Here is a 22,205-nt window from a genome sequence, read left to right on the forward strand (position 1 = left end):
ATGAGACTCAAAGTGTTGCACATACCTATGCGTTCACATCCACAAGAGGACCCTGATGAGACATCCACACAAATTTGTATTGATTTCTTAGAGGTCTGTTTGAGATCCAGAGAGATAAATGAGGTGGTCAATGTGTCTGAGAGTCCATAGTTCTTGTTTATTTTTTGAAGGGTCCCAACACCTTACTAATAACAGAACCTAGGGCAAGGAAGATGTGAGACCATTCCTTTGCTCTTTTTTTGTAAAGAATTTAAAACTTTAGGAAGTTTTAAAGGAAACCAAAGTCAAACCTTGCCTTTTACCCTTGAGAGGTTTGAGGGTATAATGAATTGGGTTTTGAAGGAGCAAGTATAGTCCAGAGTGAATCAGTATGCTGCTCAGAGCTCCCTGTGGCCAACCCACACCTACCATCTGCTGCATCCCTGGAGCTTCTGGCGAGCTGTTCCTTTTATTTTTATTTTGGTTTTTTTTTTTTAATTCTTCTTAAATGTCAAAAAGAGGTGCCTCAATTAGAAATATTCTTTTTAAAAGTACCTTAATTAAAGTAATACTTGCATTTGGCTACACAAAAGTAAGCTCTAGCATATGTCAATTGCCCATGTGACTAGGTAAATTATACAAATAAGACATACTATAAATTGATAATTCTTAAGCGGAAAACAGGTAAAGAGAAATAAAAATGGTAAAAATCTCCTATGTCAGCCCTGACCAGTTTGGCTCAGTGGATAGAGCGTCGGCCTGTGGACTGAAGGGTCCCAGGTTCGATTCCAGTCAAGGGCATGTACCTTGGTAGGGGTTGTGCAGGAGGCAGCTGATCGATGTTTCTCTTTCATCGATGTTTCTAACTCTCTATTCCTCTCCCTTCCTCTCTGTAAAAAATCAATAAAATATATTTTAAAAAATCTCCTATGTCAGAATGCTTAACGTACCTTCCCCTTCCCTTCACAGTTGGCATTAATGTGTATCCTCCTCTGCTTTGCTTTTAAATTGTCTTCATCCTTCAAGGATTAAATAAAAATTTCCTTTCCCATGATGGCTTTCTTAATCCTCATAGTAATAAATAATCTCCTCTTCCTAGGAAGAGCTTTATAAATATGGCAGACACAGAAAATTTAACACAGAAGACAAAGGGACTCTAGAGAGACTTTGCTGAGAACTAGAGGGCAAACTCCTTGGTCAGTTTGCTTCTAAACAACATGGCTCCATTAAAATATCACATGAAATATCTATTAAGCATGGAAATGTCTTAGCAAATAAGATTTTTACCCTGGGCAAGAATTTTAAAACTTTAAAGAAATTTATAATCTAAATACTGAAAGCTATTTCTTCCGACCTCATACTATTCCTTTTACTTATCCATTAAACTTATATTTGCTATGGGATTACTGTTCTGTTCATAACAAGGCTTCGATACCCGTGAGGTGTAAAGCGTCAGAAATAAAAACAAAATAGGTATTAAATCTTATAATGAAATAGTAATTCAAGGAATGCCTATGAGAATCATACCATTAGGATAAAAAATTAGCTTACTTTGCCTTCTTTGCTTTTTTTTTAAAGCTGCAGCTAAACTATTAAAACCTCCTCATATTTGCATTGGTCTCTGCCACTCGTAAAGCTTCTACAACCACTGTCTCAGGTCCATTATCTCATCTGGAAAAGCGTCCTTGGGAGAAAGCAGGCATTTGTTACCACTGCATTTCCTAAGTGCCAAAAGGAAGCTCAGGGAAGCTGCGTGCCTTATCACAGGCAATCGCTGAGCTGGAGAGGGGAAGTGTGGGCCAGGCCACAGTCCGGGCCACTTCCCTTCTCCTCTCAGCTCCACGTTTGCTTAGAGCAGTGGTTCTCAACCTTGGCTACACATTAGAATCACCTGGGAATCTTTTTAACATCCTGATTTCTGGGCCCCATCCTCCGGAAATTCTGTTCTTTGTTATGGGGTGGGGCCACAACATTAGTAACAAAGAAACAGAATTTCCAGAGGATGAGGCCCAGAAATCAGGATTTTAAAAAGATTCCCAGGTGATTGTAATGTGCATGCAGCCAAGGTTGAGAACCGCTGGCTTAGAGGTTACTCCTCTACCTTTTTATAGCAGGACAGCTGCAAAACAGTGAGAACTCTCTATTCTGGACTGTTACAGAGACACTGGCTGCCAGTCACAAGCTGCCTACTACAGAGATTTAACCCCTGTTAAATTGTTTTTCTAGAATTTTTTGCAAACGACCAGAAAACCTTTGAACAAGTATACCTAATTTTGGAATTCTGGTATTTGAAATTATGTTTCTTCATCTTTGCTGTCCCACCCAGCAGTGCTAGCAACAACACGGAGGGTTCTCATTCAGTGTTTTGGATCTTGCATCTGAGAACGCACACCTATTCAATTGATATGTGGAACCGCATTTTTAAAGCAAATCATTTGCTACAACCAAGAACCCAGCATACCATCAGCCTAGCTCTAACATCACCATGAACGGAAAACTGTCATTAGTCTCAGTGGAAACTCTATTCCTTAACTAGGGCTAAAGGAAGCAACAAAATCAGTAAATACCTATGAGAGGCATTGGTTCTGAAGAAAAAATAAAGGGGGTTTAAGAATAACACGGTTTCTTGTTATTGCAGTTTCTTAAATTGTTTCCACATGTGTAAAATTTCGAAAACCCCCTATTTTCTAGGTTTGACATAAGGAACTAAATAATAATACTAATATCTACTCTTCATTAAGGACTATTTCATGTTTTATGTAATAATAATAACCTATGAGATATCTTATTAGTATCCCCATGTTACAGGCTAGGAAACTGAGGCTTAGAAAATCAGAATCAAATGCAGAAAGTGCATTTTCAGAGTTTAACTCTGACTCTATCTGCACCCTGTAAGACAGTGGTTCTCAACCTTCCTAGTGCCGCGACCCTTTAATACAGTTCCTCATGTTGTGGTGACCCCCAATTTCATTGTTACAAATTGAACATAATTAAAGCATAGTGATTAATCACAAAAACAATGTCATTATATATGTGTTTTCCGATAGTCTTAGGCGACCCCTGTGAAAGGGTCATTCGACCCCCAGGTTGAGAACCGCTGCTGTAAGAGAATATACTGGTATAGGGTAAAACCACCAATATAGGGTGGCTTTTGAAAGACTTAAAAAAAAAGCAAGAGAATTCCATAAAAATGTAAAGACAAACGAATTCTCATCCAGAGAACAGATTTCTTTTTTTCCTTTTGTATTATTGACCCTCCTATTGTTGTTTGAAGAAAGAAAGAAGCAGCCTACAGAGTTTCTTCTCTTGAGCAGGAAAGGTCCCAGAAGTCCACATTCCAGAAGGGAAATCTCACAGGAGCTAGACTAGCTCTGGGCCTGGGCCAGAGTCAGCCCTCCTTTCCTTTGCAATGGCTATTCCCCACCCCACCACTGCTCCAGTTCTACTCAGAAACAAGCAATTCCACACACCACAAGGAACCTGGATTTTTAAAGAGGTGATTCTAATACATTTAATCTATGTTTCGAGAAGCATTTGCAAAATCCTACCTCAACATAAATGTGTGGACTCCCTGGTCAGAACAAAGCAACAGGAGAGAAAACTCACCTCTCCCCTGTGGTGATGCTCCTAAAACTAAAACATAAATAGAAATCGGATTACAGTGTCCACGCAATACAATTACAATGAATGTGCTTCATAGTCTCAAAGACCTAGTGATATTGACTACCACTGGTCCTAAACCTAAAGATCTCAGACTAAAAGATGCTGGACATTGGGTAAAATATTCACATGTTGCTGTTGTCTGAAGCCCCAGTGAGACTATTTTAGATGACCTCTTTTAAATGTCCATATTCTCGGTCACTTTCTGACCATATCCAATCATCCTTACTTCAGACTTGGAGCAAATACTTCTGTAGCCCACTCATTATTCCAATGAGATAATGCACCTTCTCCATACCTTCAGATTGTGCTGAGCGCGCCTGTTTGTAAGCAGTTGTCTGCATTTGACATTCTGTCAGGAAGACAGAGTTTTTTTTTATTTTGTATTATTTTTATTTATTTATTTATTTATTTATTTATTTATTTATTTATTTTATTGTTTAAAATATTAGAGCTAGGGGGTTAATGGGGGGTTTGAGGACACATTTGTAATACCTTAACTAATAATTAAAAAAAAAGAACAAAAAATAAATAAAATATTAGAGATAGTAGTACATATGTCTCCCCCCCCCCATTGACCTTCCCTCAGTCTCCCCTACCCCCTGGCACATGCCCTCCCCCCATCCCCCAGTGTCTTGTGTCCACTGCTTATATGCATGCATACAAGTCCTTCAGTTGATCTCTTACCCCCCTCCCCCCCCCCAAAAAAAAACTCCCCAGCCTTCCCACTGTAATTTGACAGTCTGTTCCATGCTTCTCTGCCTCTGTATCTATCTTTTTGTTCATCAGGTTATAACAGAGTTTGTTTTTTAAATGGAGTCTGATTTCTTGTAAGGCAAATGAGGAAGCTGTATTGGTGAGAAGAGCCTCAGACATTTGCAAGTTTCCCCATCTAAGAGGACCTATTCTTCAGCCAGAAGAAAAGGAAGTTTCCTAAAATTCACTGGACCCCAAAGATCACAAACTAATAGCCCACTAACTACATACAGAATTGTGTTTGGGCTAACAGATCATTTAACATGTTGAACTATTTGCCAACATTTTGAAAGCAAGGGATGACACACAAACACCCAGATTTCTGGCATCTGTTTAAACATCAGAAATTCTAAGCCTGGTTTTCCCATGGCAACCATCAGTTGGAGGTTCATCAATCTGCCTTTCATCAGGGCCTTACTTGGCACACTTCACATGCTTATATTGCCTCCTGGACTAGTAGGCATTTGCATGTAAGAGCCCTGTTAACTCATGCTTTCTTTGCCATACCCCCATCCAATGTTTCTATCTTTCTTTCTTTTTTTTTTTAGACTTTTATATGTTTTTATTCATTTCAGAGAGGAAGGGAGAGGGAGAGAGAGATAAAAACATCAATGATGAGAGAGTATCATTGACTGGCTGCCTCCTGCACGCCCCCTACTGGAGAGAGCTCACAACCCAGGGAAGTGTCCTGACCAGGAATCAAACTGTGATCTCCTGGTTTGTTGGTCGACACTCAACCATTGAGCCACACTGGCCAGGCCTGACATTTCTATCTTTCGTCTCCTCAATTTTGTTGGGGAATGTGGTGGGAAGAGCAGTGCACTATTTTACAGACAATTCTGTAATAAACTATAAGGTAGATATTATCTCTATTTTTTGCATGGAAAACAGGATTACATTTAAAACTGCACAACGACAAGGTCTATGGCTTAACCAAGATTCCAATGAGGTTTTCTGACTCCAAACCCAGCCCCATTTCCATTCAATTACAATTCCTGTTGACCAGTAAAGTTATAAGAACAAAATATCCACAAGGATAAGCAGGTTGTGCACTTAGATAAGTAGAATAAAGAATAAAATGCAATTTATACTTAACAATTAGAAAGTTGAAGTGTTATGGAAAGCTAATGAGAAATGCATATCTTCCTGGATGATGAGTGAGCTGAGGCTGTGCCCAGTCGCAGAGAGCATCACTAGACCGAGAGCTCGGGGGTGGGTCCAGACCCTCCATGACACTCCTTCACGCTCTCACTCAAAAAGGTCTTGTTCATTCTGAGCCTCCAAGCGTGACAGTGTTGTATGACAGGCTTTGGTCATAAGTGGCAGCATCCCCTGGTCAGGGGCCTTCTGCAGAGTCCCTTAGCTCTCACTCTGCTACCCTTAAAGGTCCCCTTCTTTTCCCCTCATCTCTGTTGTCCCCCAAATCAACCTTCGCCTATCCCACATTTTCCTTGGTCTTTCTGTCTACAAGTCTATCTTGTCTATTTCATGTAAGGCAGCCCTCTGGAGAGTACTAGTATTTGGTGATGGATAGAGAAAGCATTTACTATATAGAATGCACCATATCTAGATGAACTGTGTGGCTATGAGCCATGTTGTGATACATAGCTTTTAAATGAAAGTTTTTATTATGAGTAAAACATTCATATTTAAGGTTAACAAGTTTACAACTCTGTAATATATCTTTGGATTGGTGATTTGTAGCCACTGAATATATAAATGGGGAGAAATATGACTCAGGGAAGGTCTAAAATGTGAACATTTATATAGCATACATATATATGGCCAGTCATATCTCACAAATACACACCCTTCTAGTTCCTGGTTCCTTGAAAGACACAGTGAAATTAGCAATTCTCAGTCCTAGCTGGTTTGGGTCAGTGGATAGAGCATCGGCCTGCAGACTGAAGGGTCCCAGGTTCAATTCTGGTCAAGGGTACATGCCCAAGCTGTGGACTCAATCCCTAGTAGGGAGCATGCAGGAGGCAGCCAATCAATGATTCTCTCTCATCATTGATGTTTCTATCTCTCTCCCTTTCTCTCTAAAGTAAATAAAAAATATTTTTTTAAAAAAATTAGCAATTCTCAGCCACCATGTATGTTAAGTGTGACATTTCTCCATGGTTGATATTCTTCAGTTCTGCAAATGGTTTGGATTAGTAAAATGATGAGAAGGCAAGGTATTTCACGTGGCTGGCTGTAATTGAAACTCTACTACAGTGATTAACCAACTATGGACATTTTCTCATAAAACAGTCCAACTTGGAATTAATCAGTCCAGGTTCAATGATGATATAAATGTTTCAGGTTCCTTCTTGCTTTTATTTTTATGGCCCCAAAATGGTGCTCTACCTCCAGCCTTCCATCCATTTCCAGGCAGGAAGAATAAGAGGAGGGTAACAAGGAAAAGGGGGGTAGCAGTTATTATAAGAAAACAAAACTTTCACAGAAATTTCCCACTTAGGACTTTTACTTATATCTCAGTGGCAAAAACTGTATCAGATAATCTCTGTATTGCAAAGCAGTCTGGGAAATATAGATCTTCAACTGGATATATTGTTACCTTAAACACAATCTAAGTTTCATTAAGGAAGAAAGAAGACCAGATTTGGGGTAGGCAACTTACTCAGAGCCCCTGCCCAGCCCATAGCACATGATTTTATGAAGCTCACAGTCTAGTGGACCACACATAGGTGATAGAGATGCAACCCAGGTATTAGATGCTTTGATGGTATGTGGCGGGGTGTGATGCGGACTCCTGAATGGGAGGAGATCCAGAATCCATTGCCTGAATTTAGCACACACTAAAGCTACGCACACTCAGCTGGAGGACACAGCTCTTCTTTACCTGTGAGGATCACACTTGCTAGTGACTAACTCCCCAACCTAAGTAGCCAATCATACCTATTTCCAAGTTTCCCCCCTTGGCAGCACTTTGGCTTCATGGAAAGCTACTAGGTCAGCCCTTGTATCCCTTCTCCTGGACCTCACTGCAGAAACCACACAAGTTCAGCCACATGTGTCAGAGAACAGAGATTTTAAACAAAATATTAGCCCCTCTTTCATGTAATAAGCAGATTGTCTAGGAGGATGGCAATTCTGCTCCATGAAATCATGCAGGGACCCAGGCTTCTAATTTGTCCCTCTGTCAAACCTGGAGAGTGCTCCTCTCTTCCAAGCAGCAGGGTAAAGCAAAGAAGAGCTTTCCTTCTATCTTTTTTAAAGTATATATTTTTCTTTATTTTTGAGAGATAGGAAGGGAGAGAGATAGAAACATCTTTGAGAGAGAAACATCAATTGGCTGCCTCCTGCACGGCCTCCACGAGTAACCAAGCCTGCAACCTGGGCATGTGTCCTGACTGGGAATCAAACTGTGACCTCCTGGTTCATAGGTCGATGCTCAACCACTGAACTACTTCAGTTGGGTCCTTCTATTTTTAAGAACCAACAGGACCCTGCCTAATGTGACTCAGCTGGTTGGGTGTCATCGCATGCACAAGTTAGACTCAGGGCAAATGTCTGCCTGGATTATGAGCTTAATCCTTGGTAGGGGGGTTCAGGAGATAGCCAGTAGATGTTTCACTCTCACATTGATGTTTCTCTCTTCCTGTCCCTTCCTCTCTTTCTAAAAATAAATTTTTTAATAAAATCTTTAAAAACTTAAGAAAAAAAATAACCAACAAGGATGTTGCATGTATTTATTTTTTTTCCATTGCTTGGAACTTAGTCACATGGCCACATATAACACCAAAAGAGGCTAGAAAATATAACACCATTATCCTAAGCTGCTATGTCACTAGGTAAAAATCGGGGTTTCTATTACCATGAGAAAAAGGAGAACATTGAGAGCATTGGGAGAACAACCAACAATCTTTACCATTCTCAGCTACAAACCAGAAGAGCTCAATGATTTCCAATACCATGGTCCCATGATTATTGTTTCAGTTATTTATTGTTACATAACAAACTATGAAAAAATTTGGTGGCTTTAAAAGATTTATTGTTTTTCATGATTTCATGTGTTAAGACTTGGGCAGGTTCATTCTTTATTATTGATCCTTCCTCACATCCTACAGACATCTGAGACACATTGGATTCCCTTATATTACTCATTCAAAACAGTGGCCATGCCATGTCACTTTGACCTCTGGAATGAGTCATTACCTTGTTCTGGCCTTGTTCATCTTTCCTAGGGTTGATGCAACATTGCCTCTTGGCCCCACCCCAGCATTGCCCGACACAGGCTCACCCTTGAACATGTACTCACTCCTCCACTCCAGACTTCCTAAAGGTAAAGCTGATCACGTCATTCTTCTCCCTATATCCTCTCTACTTCCTCAGATTGGCTCTCACACAATCATTCCTTCTCATTTTTACCTTATCCCATCCTCCTCAATCTCAGCCAATTCCTCAGTGCAAGCACTCCACTTTCCAGCTACGTAGAACTAGCTTTAATCCATGGGAAACCCCATTCAATGTTAAGGCTCTGGGTCTTTGATACTTCATTCCCTCTTGATGTCCTATCCATTAAAGTCTGCGTTCGATGTTACCTCTTAGGTGTAAAACCTTCTCTGATCCCCACCTGCCCTCCCTTTCTTTCTAAATTCTGGAGTTATCATTAGTCCTTTCACACTGTCTGCCTCTATCACACTTACCTCATTTGTCCTGTGGTTTTTAATCCTTATGTCTGCCTCCATCATTGAGTTATGAATTCATTATGAACAAAGACCATAGTCTAGTTCTTTTTCTAAAAGATGAGCAACTAGAAGAGTGCTTGGCACTATGTTAGTTGAAAGGATGAAAACATGAAAAAAAGAGTAAATGCAGCTCATCCCAGCCCTCCCCGATCACAACCTTATTCCTTCTCTTTCCCCAAACCCTCTTTTAGCCCCTTCCTCTGTGTAAGGTGGAATTCCAATGTATTGCAGAGAACCCTACCCCCATCAGCTTTTCACTTCAGCCAAAACTTGGTTGGATGATGACATCATTCACCCAGAGATAGTCATTCCCACTTTTTTCTCTGCATCTAACCTATCTTCTTTTTCATCACTCTGCCATTTCCTGGATTCAGAATAGTGCCCTTTCTCTGTACTCCTATAGCACCCGATACTTATCATTTTTAGCATATCATCATTTACATTTCTTTGACTTTTAATCTTCTGTCACCCCAATAAACCATGGTACTCGTGAAAGGAAGGATATTTCATGTACTCAGGCTTTCCAATGACTTGCACAGGTCCTGGTGCTCAATAATTGTCTTTTGAGACTTGCATAAATACCAATTGAATTTTTCTATTTCTGCTATGAAATCCTGACAAATGGTTGATCATGCAGACACACCTCAACACTCCCTGTGATGAAAAGCTGTTTCCTGAGTTATATTTTTAGACGTGGTGATAAATTTTTTTTAAAAAAACACCTACATCTCAATTGTTGTGAGATTTCTTCCCAGGGGGTCTTATCTTTGGCCTTGGAAATAAGATGTAAGTCTTGTCTTTCTTGCCATCAGTACTGGAGAGAGGAGAGAGGGGGAGGCATAAGCATGCAGCCCCTGCTTGCTCCAGCCACACTGCTACCCCAGGCCTCTGCACATCAGGGTACAATAGTATAAGCATAGGCTTGGACACAGCCAGGGTCTTCCTAGCCCCTCCACTCAGTAGCTGGTCTGACTTTGTCAGATAGCCCCAAAGGCCTCAAAGCTCTGTGCTTTTCAACCTGCATTATTCATACAAATCATCTTGAAATCTTGTTAAAATGCAGATTTGTGGCTATATACCAAAAATTTTGGAGCCATTATTTAACTTCTATTACTGTGATTTAAAGTTTCATTGATTCTTCTGCCATTTGTATCAGAAAGCTGCAAACTCGATTATAAAACCCCTTAAGTCTTAATAATAGTTGCTGGTTGCTACTCAGTAACACCTCCTAGGACGGTACTGGGTTAGATATTTTATACCTATTTTCAAACATTCTCTCTCTCTCTCTCTCTCTCTCTCTCTCTCTCTCTCTCTCTATATATATATATATATATATATATATATATATATATATATAGTCAAGGATGACTGAATCTTACCTTTTGCCTTCTTGCTCGGTGTATACCCACCAGGGGAGATCCTTTCCAAATATAGCTAGACTCTTTAAGGATCAAAGGGTATGAGAAGTTATCTGCCCTCTCCATACATTAAAAAAGTTAGTGGTCAGATCACAGCAGCAATAAGAGTACATGATTCTGCTGAAAACACGTTGATATGACCTTCAGTTTCCTAGTTAGCAGAATGAGTAGTTTAGCCAGTGGTCACCAACCGGTCATTTCCAATCCTTACTCTTAAAATCCTAAGGCTTCCATAAAATTGCCACAGAGGTTGTGGGCCAGATGGAGGAAGAGAAGGCATTCCCAACGCACACTTAGAGCTTGCCTTGTATTTGTTTAACATATTGAGTTCCAAATAAAATTCATTTGCAGAAATGATTGTGCCTGTTTTTCCAAAAATGCTTGCAAGTTGCCAAGGCAACTGAAGGCTCATTTTGTGCAAAATCTTCTTGTCTGTGGATAGGTGACTCAGTGAATATTAAAATCTCTGATGTGAATTGGGAGATGGTATCATTTGCCTTTCTCTAGCCCAGGGTGACCATGGGATTTCCTTTTAATAGACTGGCTCCTGGAAATTTGGAGAAGTAGCATATTTCAGATAACTTATTTCTGTCAATAAGTAGAGTTGTGCTGAGTGCTGTGCCTGGCTCGTTTACTCAAATCACCCAGAAACAGAATTTGATCAGTATTTGGGGGATTTATGTTCCCAAGAGTATCCTATACAATGAGATTTCAAATGTTCTCATCCACACATTTTTTTTTTTTATGGCAAGAACTATTATATAAGAAAATTGGGAAAGATTTTTGCTTCTTGATTTTTGGCTGTGCAAAATTTAAATTTAATAACACTACTTTGTTGGCCCAAGAAATTCAACTGTAAATTACCATAGCTTAATTTTTTTTAAAATGGGTTGATTTTATATTTAATGGTTTAGGAGACTGAGTTCTTCAATGTCACTCCCAAATCATCCAGCTTATCAAACAAGCTTTAATAGGTCTTGCAGTGAGAAGAGCAAATCTGTGTCTAATCTCTGGCCTTAAGAGCACATACTATTCATGTGTTTAGAGGTATGTTTTTCCCATCAATATAGAAAACTCTAGGGTAGAACTGTGCATTAATATAATGTTAAAGAATAGATTCCACAATTCTTGGACAAGGAGAGACAGAATAAAAACAACACAAGCTGCCCTAACTGGTTTGGCTCAGTGGATAGAGCGTCAACCTGTGGACTGAAGGGTCCCAGGTTCAATTCCGGTCAAGGGCACATGCCCGGGTTGCAGGCTCAATCAATGATTCTCTCTCATCATTGATGTTTCTATCTCTCCCTCTCCCTTCCTCTCTGAAATCAATAAAAAATATATATTTTTTAAAAAAACCACACAAGCCTGCAACTGCATTCTCTAAATTCTGAGTTTCCAATGACTATTCCTTTCTTAATAAATTCACTCTTTAATGAGAGGGGCTGACCGGACTATATACCAAGCTCTGAACTAAGGCCTGGGACTCAGTGGGGAATATGTCGTGTGCACAGATCCTGATTTAGTGGGAAAACAAGTGAAAGTATTTAAGTCTTGAATAAAAGCAACTAAACTTTAGACTTTATTTGGACATCCCCAGTTTTACCATTTCTATCTTCTTTCCTCTCCAGGATCCAATCCAGGATCCACATTGCACTTGGGTGTCTGGTCTCCCATCTCCTGTGACCTATGACAGTTTCTTAGTATTTTCCTATTTTTCACGACCTTGACATTCTTGAGAAGTACTGGCCAAGGATCTGTCCTGTAAAATGTCCCCCATCTGGATGTGTCTGATGTCTTTCTTATGATTAGACTAAGGATATGAGTTTTGGGAAAGATATGCTCTTCTACCACTATCACATCATATTATGGATTACAAGGTAACTACATGATATTGCTAATGTTAATGTTTTCCACTCTCCATTTTTTGAAGTTGGTCACTGAATCTAACCCATCCTCATATGGAGATGGTCAAACTCTGTCCCCTAAGTGGAAGAGTAATGCAATTCCAATTAGTATTTGAAGTTCTGATCTAAAGAATATTTGTCTCTTCTCTCCTATTGTACATTTATTTATATAAACAACATTTGCCATTTATATCAGTGTAGATTCATGGATATTTTATACTTTGGGCTGTAATCCAACTACCCATAGTACATTGTTTTTGCTGATATCATTCCAGCTTTGACTGTTGGGAGCTAGTGTGTTTTTATTATTTCCCCAAAATATTAGTTATAAGAGTTTCATCTAGGTCAATTCCTTTTTAACCCAACAGTTTCAAACAGCCCTTTCCCACTTAATCATACTGGAAATTATTCATATTAACATTTTTATTTCAACAGGTTTTGTGTCATTATTTTTATTTTATTTTATTTTATTTATTATTTCTTTTATTCTTGCCTCTGGATGAATTTATTGATTTTTAGATAGAGAGTAAGGAAGAGAGAGAGAAAGAGGGGCATTGATGTGAGAGAGAAACATTAATTGGTTGCCTCCTGCATGCACCTCTACCAGGCATCAAACCCACAATCTAGGTATGTGTCTTGACAGGAAGTGAACCCACAACTTTTTTTGTGTACAGTATGATGCTCCAGCCAACAGCCATCTGGCCAGGGCAATTTTTTACTCTAATTTTTTTGAAATTTCTCAATTGCAATTGAAATACTATTATGTTAGTTTCAGGTGTACAACACAGTGATTAGACATTATAAAACTAAGTGATCACCTCAATATTTCCAGTACCTGGCACCATATAGTTATTAAAATATTATTGACTATATTCCTTATACTGTACATCCCCATGACTATTCTGTAACTAACAATTTGTACTTAATCCCTTCACCATTTTCACCCATTCCCCAACTCCCTCCCATAAGACAACCATCAAAGTGTTCTCTGTACCTATGGGTCTGTTTAGGTCTGCTTGCTCGTTTATTTTTTTTTTTTTTTTTTTTTTTTTTAGATTTATTTTGTCTGGTGTAAGTATTGCTACCTCAGCTTTTGTTTGTTTTCATTTTCACGAAATATCTTTTTCTGTCCCTTTACTTTCAGTCCAGGTGTGTGTCTTTCAATCTGATGTGAGTCTCTTGTAGACAGCATATGTAAGGGTCTTGTTTTGTTATCCATTTAGCCTATAAATGTCTTTTGATAGCATTCAATTCATTTGCATTTAAAGGAAATGTTGATAGATATGTATTTATTGCCATTTTATTATTCATATTTTTATCTTTTTCTTCTTTTTAAAGAAGACCCATTAACATTTATTATTACACTGGTTTGGTGGTGATAAACTCCTTTAGCTTTTTCTTGTCTGGGAAGCTATCTGTTCTTTGATTCTAAATAATAGCTTTGCTGGGTAATCTTGGTTGTAGGTCCTTGCTTTCCATTACTTTGAATATTTCTTGCCAGTTCTGTCTGGCCTTCAAATCAGCTGACAGTCTTATGGGAGCTCCCTTGTAGGTAACTGCTATTCTTTTGCTGCTTTTATGATTCTCTTTGTCTTCAACTTTTGGCACTTAATAATGTGTTTTGATGTGCGCTTCTTTGGTTCATCTTGTATGAGACCCCACACTTCCTGGACTTGTATGTCTCCCTGGACTACTTGTAAGTCAAGGCTTTTAATTCCTTGCTCTCTCTCTTCTCCTTCTGGGACTCCCATGAAGTGAATGTTGGGTATGCTTGAAGTTGTTCTGGAGGCTCCTTTTACTATCATTTTTTAACATTCTTTATTCTTTTTGTTGTTCTGATTGGGTGTTTTCTGCTTTCTTATCTTTCAAATCACTGATTTGACCCTTGACTTCATATGTTCCACTGCTGACTGCCTATAATGTATCTTCATTTCTGACTGGTTATTTTTCATGTTTTTAATCTCCTTTTTTTTTCTCTTTGCTGAAGTTCTAAGTTCATCTACTCTTCCCCTAAGTTCTTTGAGCACCCTTATAACCACTCTGCATCTAGTAGATTGCTTGTCTCCATTTGTTTAGTTCTTTTTCCGGAGTTTTGTTCTGTTCTTTCATTTGGGACATTTCTTTGTCTCCCCATTTTTGCTGCCTCGCTGTGTTTGTTTCTATGTACTAGGTAGAACTTCTATGTCTCCTGGACTTGGTAAAGTGGCCTTATTAGTAGATGTCCTATAGGGTGGTGGCACCTAAGTTGGGCTCTCTAGGTGAGCCCCTCATGTGGGCTATATCCTTGTTTTGTATTTGAGCCTTGTTTGCTGTTGGCACCTCAATGGGAAAGATTTACCCCAAGGCCGATTGTGAGGCCTGGCTTCGACCACCATTGAGGATCAGCTGTGCAGGGGTGAACCACACAGAGCAAGAGTTACTTGTGTCTGCTGAGTCCACCCCTTGAGTTTGTACCTTGTGGAGGAACTTGGGTGGTCTGAAGCTGTTCACCCAGTTTTCTGGTTCTAGGGGCCTCCTGGGAAGTGCAAGTCAAAGTTAGCTGCCACCTGTGCCCTGCCTGGGCTATCAGGTTTGAGCTACAAAGTGATCTGCAGATGGGTGCTATTTGTGCTTGACTTGGAGGTGCCCAGGAAAGGCCAAGCTATGCACCAAGGTCATGCTAGTGTCAGGCCTGGAGCCACTTAGCAAGGGGTACAAGGCATGCCAAGGCCAAATGCTGCTTGTTTGAGAAATTTTAGGCAAATCCGAAGCAGAAACTGTTTCCATAAAAGACAGGCTGGAATCTACTTGGGTGGGCCCACAAGTTGGGTGTGGCAAGATCTCAGTGAATCACCCAGGTGGGGCAAACAGTAATTGCCAGGTTGATGGGGACTTAGATATGGCACCCACCTGCTGGCTTGAGGGGGGCGGGGGGTTGAAAAGGAACATGGCCTCTCCATCTTTCACTCTGATGCCAGACAATTTAGTTTCTCCTCATATGTCCCTGGTGCCCCAGTGCTGGAACTCAGAGCATGTAAGTCTGTGCTTGGACCCTTTAACAGGAAGGCCTGGGACTTCAGAGCCCTCCATCTCAGCCTCAGTCCCCACTGCTTTTTTCAGCCAAAAGTTATGGGGACTTCTCTTCTTCACACTGGAACCCTGAGTTAGAGGGCCTGTGCTGGAGGACCTCTGCATCTGAGAGATCCCTCCCCATTTTTATCTGCCACATGTGGGTGAGGGACCAGATCATCTCCATCCCTCCTATCAGTCTTGATGTGGCTTCTTCTTTATATCTTTAGTTGTAGGAATTCTGTTCAGCCAGGTTTCAGGCAGCTCTGAATGATGGTTGTTCTGTAGGTTAGTTGTAATTTTGATATGGTTGTGGGAGAATCCAAATACCACACTTTCCTACACTGTCAGCTTAATGAGACCACATCCTTATATCATGATTTTATTGTTTCTCCTCTGATAATAATGAAAGGCATAATCCACTGGAGAAAATGCCCAATGGTCCTATTATTAACCTGTCAGTCTTAGTTTTTGCTAGGTGATTTACTGTACTCTAACAATCAATTGAGCAACATAAAATACACACTTTTATTATTTTTACACAGGAAAGCAAAATTTAGCTAAAGTCAAACAGTGAACAAAAGTTTCATAAAATTAATAAAAATCTAAGGGGGTATTTGCATGCTGATACTTCTTCCATAGCATACTTATAAACTTTTCCAAACATGTTTTCAGGTAAGCCTGCATATCTATTATAGTTGGTATTTTGATTATAGCCTGTTTATTTCTTCCTCCTGTAGACACCTGCATTATTAATAGGTACCAACATTAACACATTCCTTATCTTCCATAATGCCAATTTCTTGAGAAATGGTTCAATTTTCAAGAAAAAGTTATCAGTTCTGCTGATCTTCTACTCAACCACACCCAATGACCATTCATAGTACCTGAAACTTTGTTTTCTGTCCATATGAATCCAAGACTGCGGCTCTCCAATGCAGTAGGTTGTCAAGTACAAAGACTAAATTAAAGTTTGTTTACATCGTTTATTTTTAAAGAAATTTAAAACACAGTGTAAACATACATCAAAGATATTGTGGCAAATTAGATTAGAAATAGCATGAGGTTATTTACATTTTGTATATGTGTGTATATATATACACAAAGTGCAGATAAATACAGAAACACTACAAAATAAACAAAAAATTCAATATGATAATTTACTGACAATCATTTTCATCATATTTATTATTTAACTTGTCATGTTAATGGATGCAAAGAAATTCCTAGAACTAAAATATAATATCTAAATATTCAACTTTTACATAAACTATAGTACCTCAAATTTGAACAGTATATAAATAGGATTCTGAATTTAAAAAACAGTCGTCTTCCCTGACAAACTCCCTGTTTATCTGTAAAGGTTTCAGCGCAGAGTTCAAGAAGACTCCTGAAATCATGGCTCTCCGTACGTGGTGATACCTCAGATTTTAACAGTGTGCTCTGTAAAAGACAGGTGAGTGAAGACACAGAGGCAGATATAAAACCGCTAACAATGCTGCCACACACTGAACAATGCACATTGCAATTTTAGAGACTGAGTGAATTCAAGGCGAAGCTGGGTTGCTCTCAACCCTGTAAGGTAAAAACCATGGGGAACACTGCTGAGAGGTGGCAGATAATACACAAGGGGAGAAAATGGTCTTCTAGTTAACATGGCATTGGCACCTTCAGCCCACACCCACTTCCAACACTTAAATTCCTCATGTAGACCTGTATATGCACATCTATGGTGATGGAGGATATCTATGTTTGTAATCATTGTAAATGGCACCTGCCTTGGGGATTCCTCAGTAAACACACAGACTCCATCTCTCCCTATAGTACTAATAAATAATCAGCTTTGAACTTGGCATCTCTCTGGTGAGGGCCAGGGGAGAAGTGGTGACCTACTACATCCCTTCCTCATACAACTGCTCCTAAGCATTGGTCTAGTGAAGATCAGTTTTTTGCCGGGCTTGTTGTGAGTGCTGTCAGCATTCTTGTTAAGATTCCTCATTTATAACAGTGGATGCAGCTGCACTAAACATTTTTTAAAAAATCCTATTTCTTGATCGGATCCTCTAAAAGTCCATGTCATTCCTAAGTCTGGGTTTGTACAAGGTTACCACCAAGTGGGACCTGCACATCTGAAGCAGGAAGATATTGGGAACAATGAAGAATACAATGAATGTGTTCAGGAGATGTGAGACTAGGTAATAAATACCTGATATTGATAAGTCTGTGGTTTAACAGGAGACAGCCAGGATGGGATATATACTATTCAGGAAGGTTAACCTCATTTGTAAAATATGTTTTGATTTTGGAAGATAAAAGGCAAAATTAAATAGCAATTTCTACCCTAAGTGAAAAACCTCTAGTCAAGAGCAAAATAACGTTTGGACAATGGTCAAGTCTCTTTACCAGGGGATATATTTTTTAGGTCCCACTCAGTGTTTTTAGGTCAGAGTAACAGCTACAAATTAGAAATATATGTTAAAACCAAAGAACAAAATCTGCTCCTAAATTGCTCTGCCTCTAACGTCAGCCAATAAAGTATAAATCAAATTGGGGCTTGAGATGCTAATTCAAGGGGCTCATTAACAAACTGAAGGTGTCTGAAGAAAGGCTCTGCGGGTCTCTTCTGCACCAGCATCCACATGGATGACCTCCTCTCTCACATCAGACACAGAGCTGAAGGATGAGGCTGGGCGGGAGGTCAGCAGGGACACCTTCACAGGATTAACACGCCAGCTTTATTTTTCTTACAACATGGTGGAAATTTAGAAAGCATGCCACAACATGTAAAACCAAATATCTAGAATAAGAATAAAAGTCAGTATGTATCTTTATTTTCCCTATTTGGGAACCTGGATCATTGGGGATTGTACCGTAAGGTACTCTTTTTTTTTCTCCACCCATTCCTGAAAGAGCCAGCAATCAAGCTATTGTTGAGAAACCTGGTTGTACTCATTCATATTACAAAGCACAGAGTGCTGACCCAATTAGCAAAACCATGCACATCAAACAAGGAGCAATAGCGCTTCCTCATCCTTCGTGGGCACCACAGGAATACAAGCATTATTTTACTGTTCAGACATATATAGTCACAGAGCAGCATAAGCCTTCAGTTGATGGACTAGTTTCTTTCAACTTGGTAGAGTTATGGTACAAAAAGAGTCACCTGTTAAATACATAAATGTTTGCCCTTGGGGATATTTTCACACAACACCCAAGATGACTGACTTAGACTCATCAACCTCACCTTCATACTAATTATACTGTAACCAGTGATTACAATCCACATGTGTGCCTGGAGGGTGTGGATGTAGCAATTCTAACAACTTCACATTGTCTCTGACAAGCTAAGGTTTTATCATTGAAATGCTGTTACACTTTGGAATCTGATCTCCCAATGATTGGCATTACCTTCTTGTGTAATTAATATTGTGATGCAGAGCACATGTTTAGATTTTCCCTCTGCTCAAAAACACCTTATCTGCAGGAAATTCATTTCGTTAGAAAAGCAGTTGTAGTCTATCTCCGATATATAGGGTATCCCCCAAAAGGTATACACACACTCTGAATAATTATAAAGGCAGTGTTTATTAAAATACATTTCATTTCAAAACTGAGCTATCAGCTATTAAAGTGCGTACACATTTTTGGGGGACACCCTGTATATAGCCATGACTTGCTTACATGTGTACTCGGTATAAAGACAAAAGAACCATCCTCAAAACATCTGTAAGATTAACACTTCAAACAAAAACACGATTTGAAGAAGCACTTTTGTAGCTTGTTTCAAAAAAAGGACCACAGAACGTACTGCCACAAGCACGCCTCACCAGGAGAAAGCGCTCCATGCCACATCCTAGACAGCAAAAGCTTAATTCCCGACTGAAATTAGCTCGCAGACAACTCAGAGGCAGGAACACTCTGGTCTGTGTGAAAATACAATGAAGGGTGAGATTTCCTTGTGCAGCAGCAAGTGAAGTAGAATTCTGAATCTCTTTTTGGAGTCAGGTTGGTCTATGAAAGAAAATCAATTTGCTTTTAAGAGGTTCTAATCTGGTAGGATGCCAGACGATGGCAAGGGTGGTCACAGTGAGAGCGCTGTATAGACTAAGGGACTGGCAGTTACTGTGGAAAGACAACCTTCTGTTCCAGCAGAGGGTAGTCGAGGGTGTCGGCAAAGCTATTATTACTAATAAAGGCCACCAAGGGTCTAGAGATCAAGAAGCTCTAGCAACACCCAATTATCAGGTACAAAAAATGAACAGCAGGAGGAAAGCAAAAAAAAGAAAGAGAGAGAGAGAGAGAGAGAGAGAGAGAGAGAGAGAGAGAGAGAGAGAGAAACATCAGATTTTTTCATTATATTACTAATTTTTATAACATTAAATAGTTTTTCATTCCAATGCACTGATATTTATTTCTGGTTGTGACCCCACCTACTGTTATTCTCTTTATTTTTAAATTCTACTCTATTTTTCCACTTTTAATTTTAAAAGCATAAACGCTCCAAGGCATAGTGTGAACATGCGTATGTGAGTGTATAGTCTATTAACTTTGGAGACATTACTTTAAAGTAGAAGAGACTGAGATTACAGATTATAATATCACATAAGAAGAGTTTTATACAGTCAATACCTGAGTGCCTGTACAGTGGGGAACTCTAAAGTAACAAGTAAAATACAGTCCAGTGGGCCTGCGCTGTGGCAGTTAAATGACAGGTAACCAGCTTTTTGAAATCTTGAGAAGAAAGGCTCTTTGCCACATGCAAATATTTATAGAAATAATATATTAGAATTACTGAAATAGAATTATTGAAATAACAGAAATGCGTGACCAGCTGTTGACGGCATATATAAATGGGTAGTAAATGTCTATGCTCTATAAATTCAGTGAAATTCCTAATAAAGACTGTAAATTAAATGGCATTTTAAAAAATCATGTACACATTTTATTCCTGCTAAAAATGATAAAACCTTTAAAAATGTGGTGGTTCAAAATAATTTAAGAGTCCTGTACCTTTATGCTTACATGGTTTCAACTAAGCACAGACTTTAGAAGGCATAGCTTCTCTACTAGTATTTTAAAAATTTCTTGATCATTTGATGAGAGAATTTCTCATCAGCCAAAATTAGGTATCAACAGAATTCTTTGACACGTTAACATTACAAGTAGAATTTAAGTTGTACAGCTACACTTTTACATTGTTTTCCTCAGACGGTAATTATGCTTTTGTGATGCTTTTGTGATGCTATTATGTGCATATAATTTATCAGTATTTGTATGTAATGTAGTAAAATTTCATAGAAATCCCTAAGTAATAAAGGTAGTTTTACACATCCTCTAAACCAGGGCTCAGCAAACCACGATCCATGAGTAACACTGGACCTGCTGCCTGTTTTTGTATGATCCAGCAGCTGAAAATGGTCACAGAGGACTATTTCGTGTCAAGATAGTTATGTGATCTTCAAGTTTCAGGGTGGGTCCATATATAAAGTTGAGTTGGCTCACAGCCTCCCCGATCTTTTTCCTTATTGTCTGTGGCTGCTTTCTGCTATGATGGCAGTTACGTAGTATGATGGAGACTATAGGGCTTGCAAAGGACACGATATTCACTATCAGGCCTTCACAGAAATAGTTCGCTGGTCCCTACTCAAAGCCTATGGGAGGCGTCTGGATGCGGGATGGAGTGTATCCAGTGGACTCAGTGTATGACTTATTTTGGCTTCATTTACAGGCATTATGTACATCATTGCTTTTGAGTATTATCATCTTCCTTGGTAAACAAAAATAAAGTTAGATGAAGAAAAAACTTATTTCCTTGAAATGTTTAGGACCAGCAAAACAATCATATATAAAAGCAGTATATTTTTTAAAGAAAAAATCATAAACGAACAGTTTACATTACATTTTTAAGTAACAATTCCACGGTTTCCCAGAGAATGCCAGACAGTGAAGGGCAGATCCCAAAATCCTTATATCAAATTTCTAGTTTTCAAATTTCTGGGATATAGTGCTTATACAGTATTTGAGATTCTCAATTGTTATGGAGTCATTGTGGAAACTTACTTATCAAAAAGAAAGATATTTTAAGACAAGAAACGGGTAAAAAAAATAAAAAGAATGGCAAACAATTCAAACGTTTTTTTTCCTTTTCCATTAATAGGGAGCTACATAGTCTGCTGGTGTAGGACTTGATAGAAATTGTCTGTTTTCATTTAGTGGGCTGATTGCCATATCTGTGTCAGATAAAATCATAGCACGTATTACTTGTTACCATGGATACCATGAAGATACTGCCATCCACTAAATAGTATTAGAGGAAGACAACATAATTTTCTGGGACTAGTCCTGTTTTGCCTTCATAAGTTGCCTTCAACCATCCTGGTTCCACTGATGGGTACACTAGAAAAAAAAAAAAAAAAAGTTAATGTGACTCACTCAGGCATTAGCTTCAAATAATTATATACACAAATGGGTAAGAATCCACCCACATCAGACTGCAATCAGACTGCATGAATCCACAAAACAATGTCACAGCTTCTTTCAAGATGGAAATGTCCTTTGCATTCTTATAATCAATCAGCCAATTTCTCCCATCCTCCCTCCACCCTAGATCCCGAGCTTCCCCCCCTCCCCGAGACCCTCCCCCCAGCCCCCCCGACCCCCCCGCCACCACACACACACACTCACAAACATATAGGGGAGGAAGTTGGGGCCCAGAGGAATCTGATGTGTTCATTGGTGCAGGT

General features: G+C 39.2%; 1 protein-coding gene across 8 annotated transcripts in view; it reads right to left on the reverse strand.

Moving 5' to 3' along the window:
• Window positions 1-20,055: 20,055 nt before the first annotated feature.
• ARHGAP42 (Rho GTPase activating protein 42) overlaps window positions 20,056-22,205 on the reverse strand; it is a 252,176-nt gene continuing 250,026 nt past the window's right edge. For all 8 annotated transcript variants that reach the window (XM_036324613.1, XM_036324610.1, XM_036324609.1 and 5 more), the window contains one exon: window positions 20,056-21,858. In XM_036324613.1, the coding sequence (XP_036180506.1) occupies window positions 21,770-21,858 (89 nt within the window). In that variant the 3' untranslated portion in view covers window positions 20,056-21,769. The remainder of the gene's footprint in view (window positions 21,859-22,205) is intronic.

Source organism: Myotis myotis, unplaced genomic scaffold (assembly GCF_014108235.1).
Source record: "Myotis myotis isolate mMyoMyo1 unplaced genomic scaffold, mMyoMyo1.p scaffold_m19_p_10, whole genome shotgun sequence".
Classification (NCBI taxonomy): Eukaryota; Metazoa; Chordata; class Mammalia; order Chiroptera; family Vespertilionidae; genus Myotis; species Myotis myotis.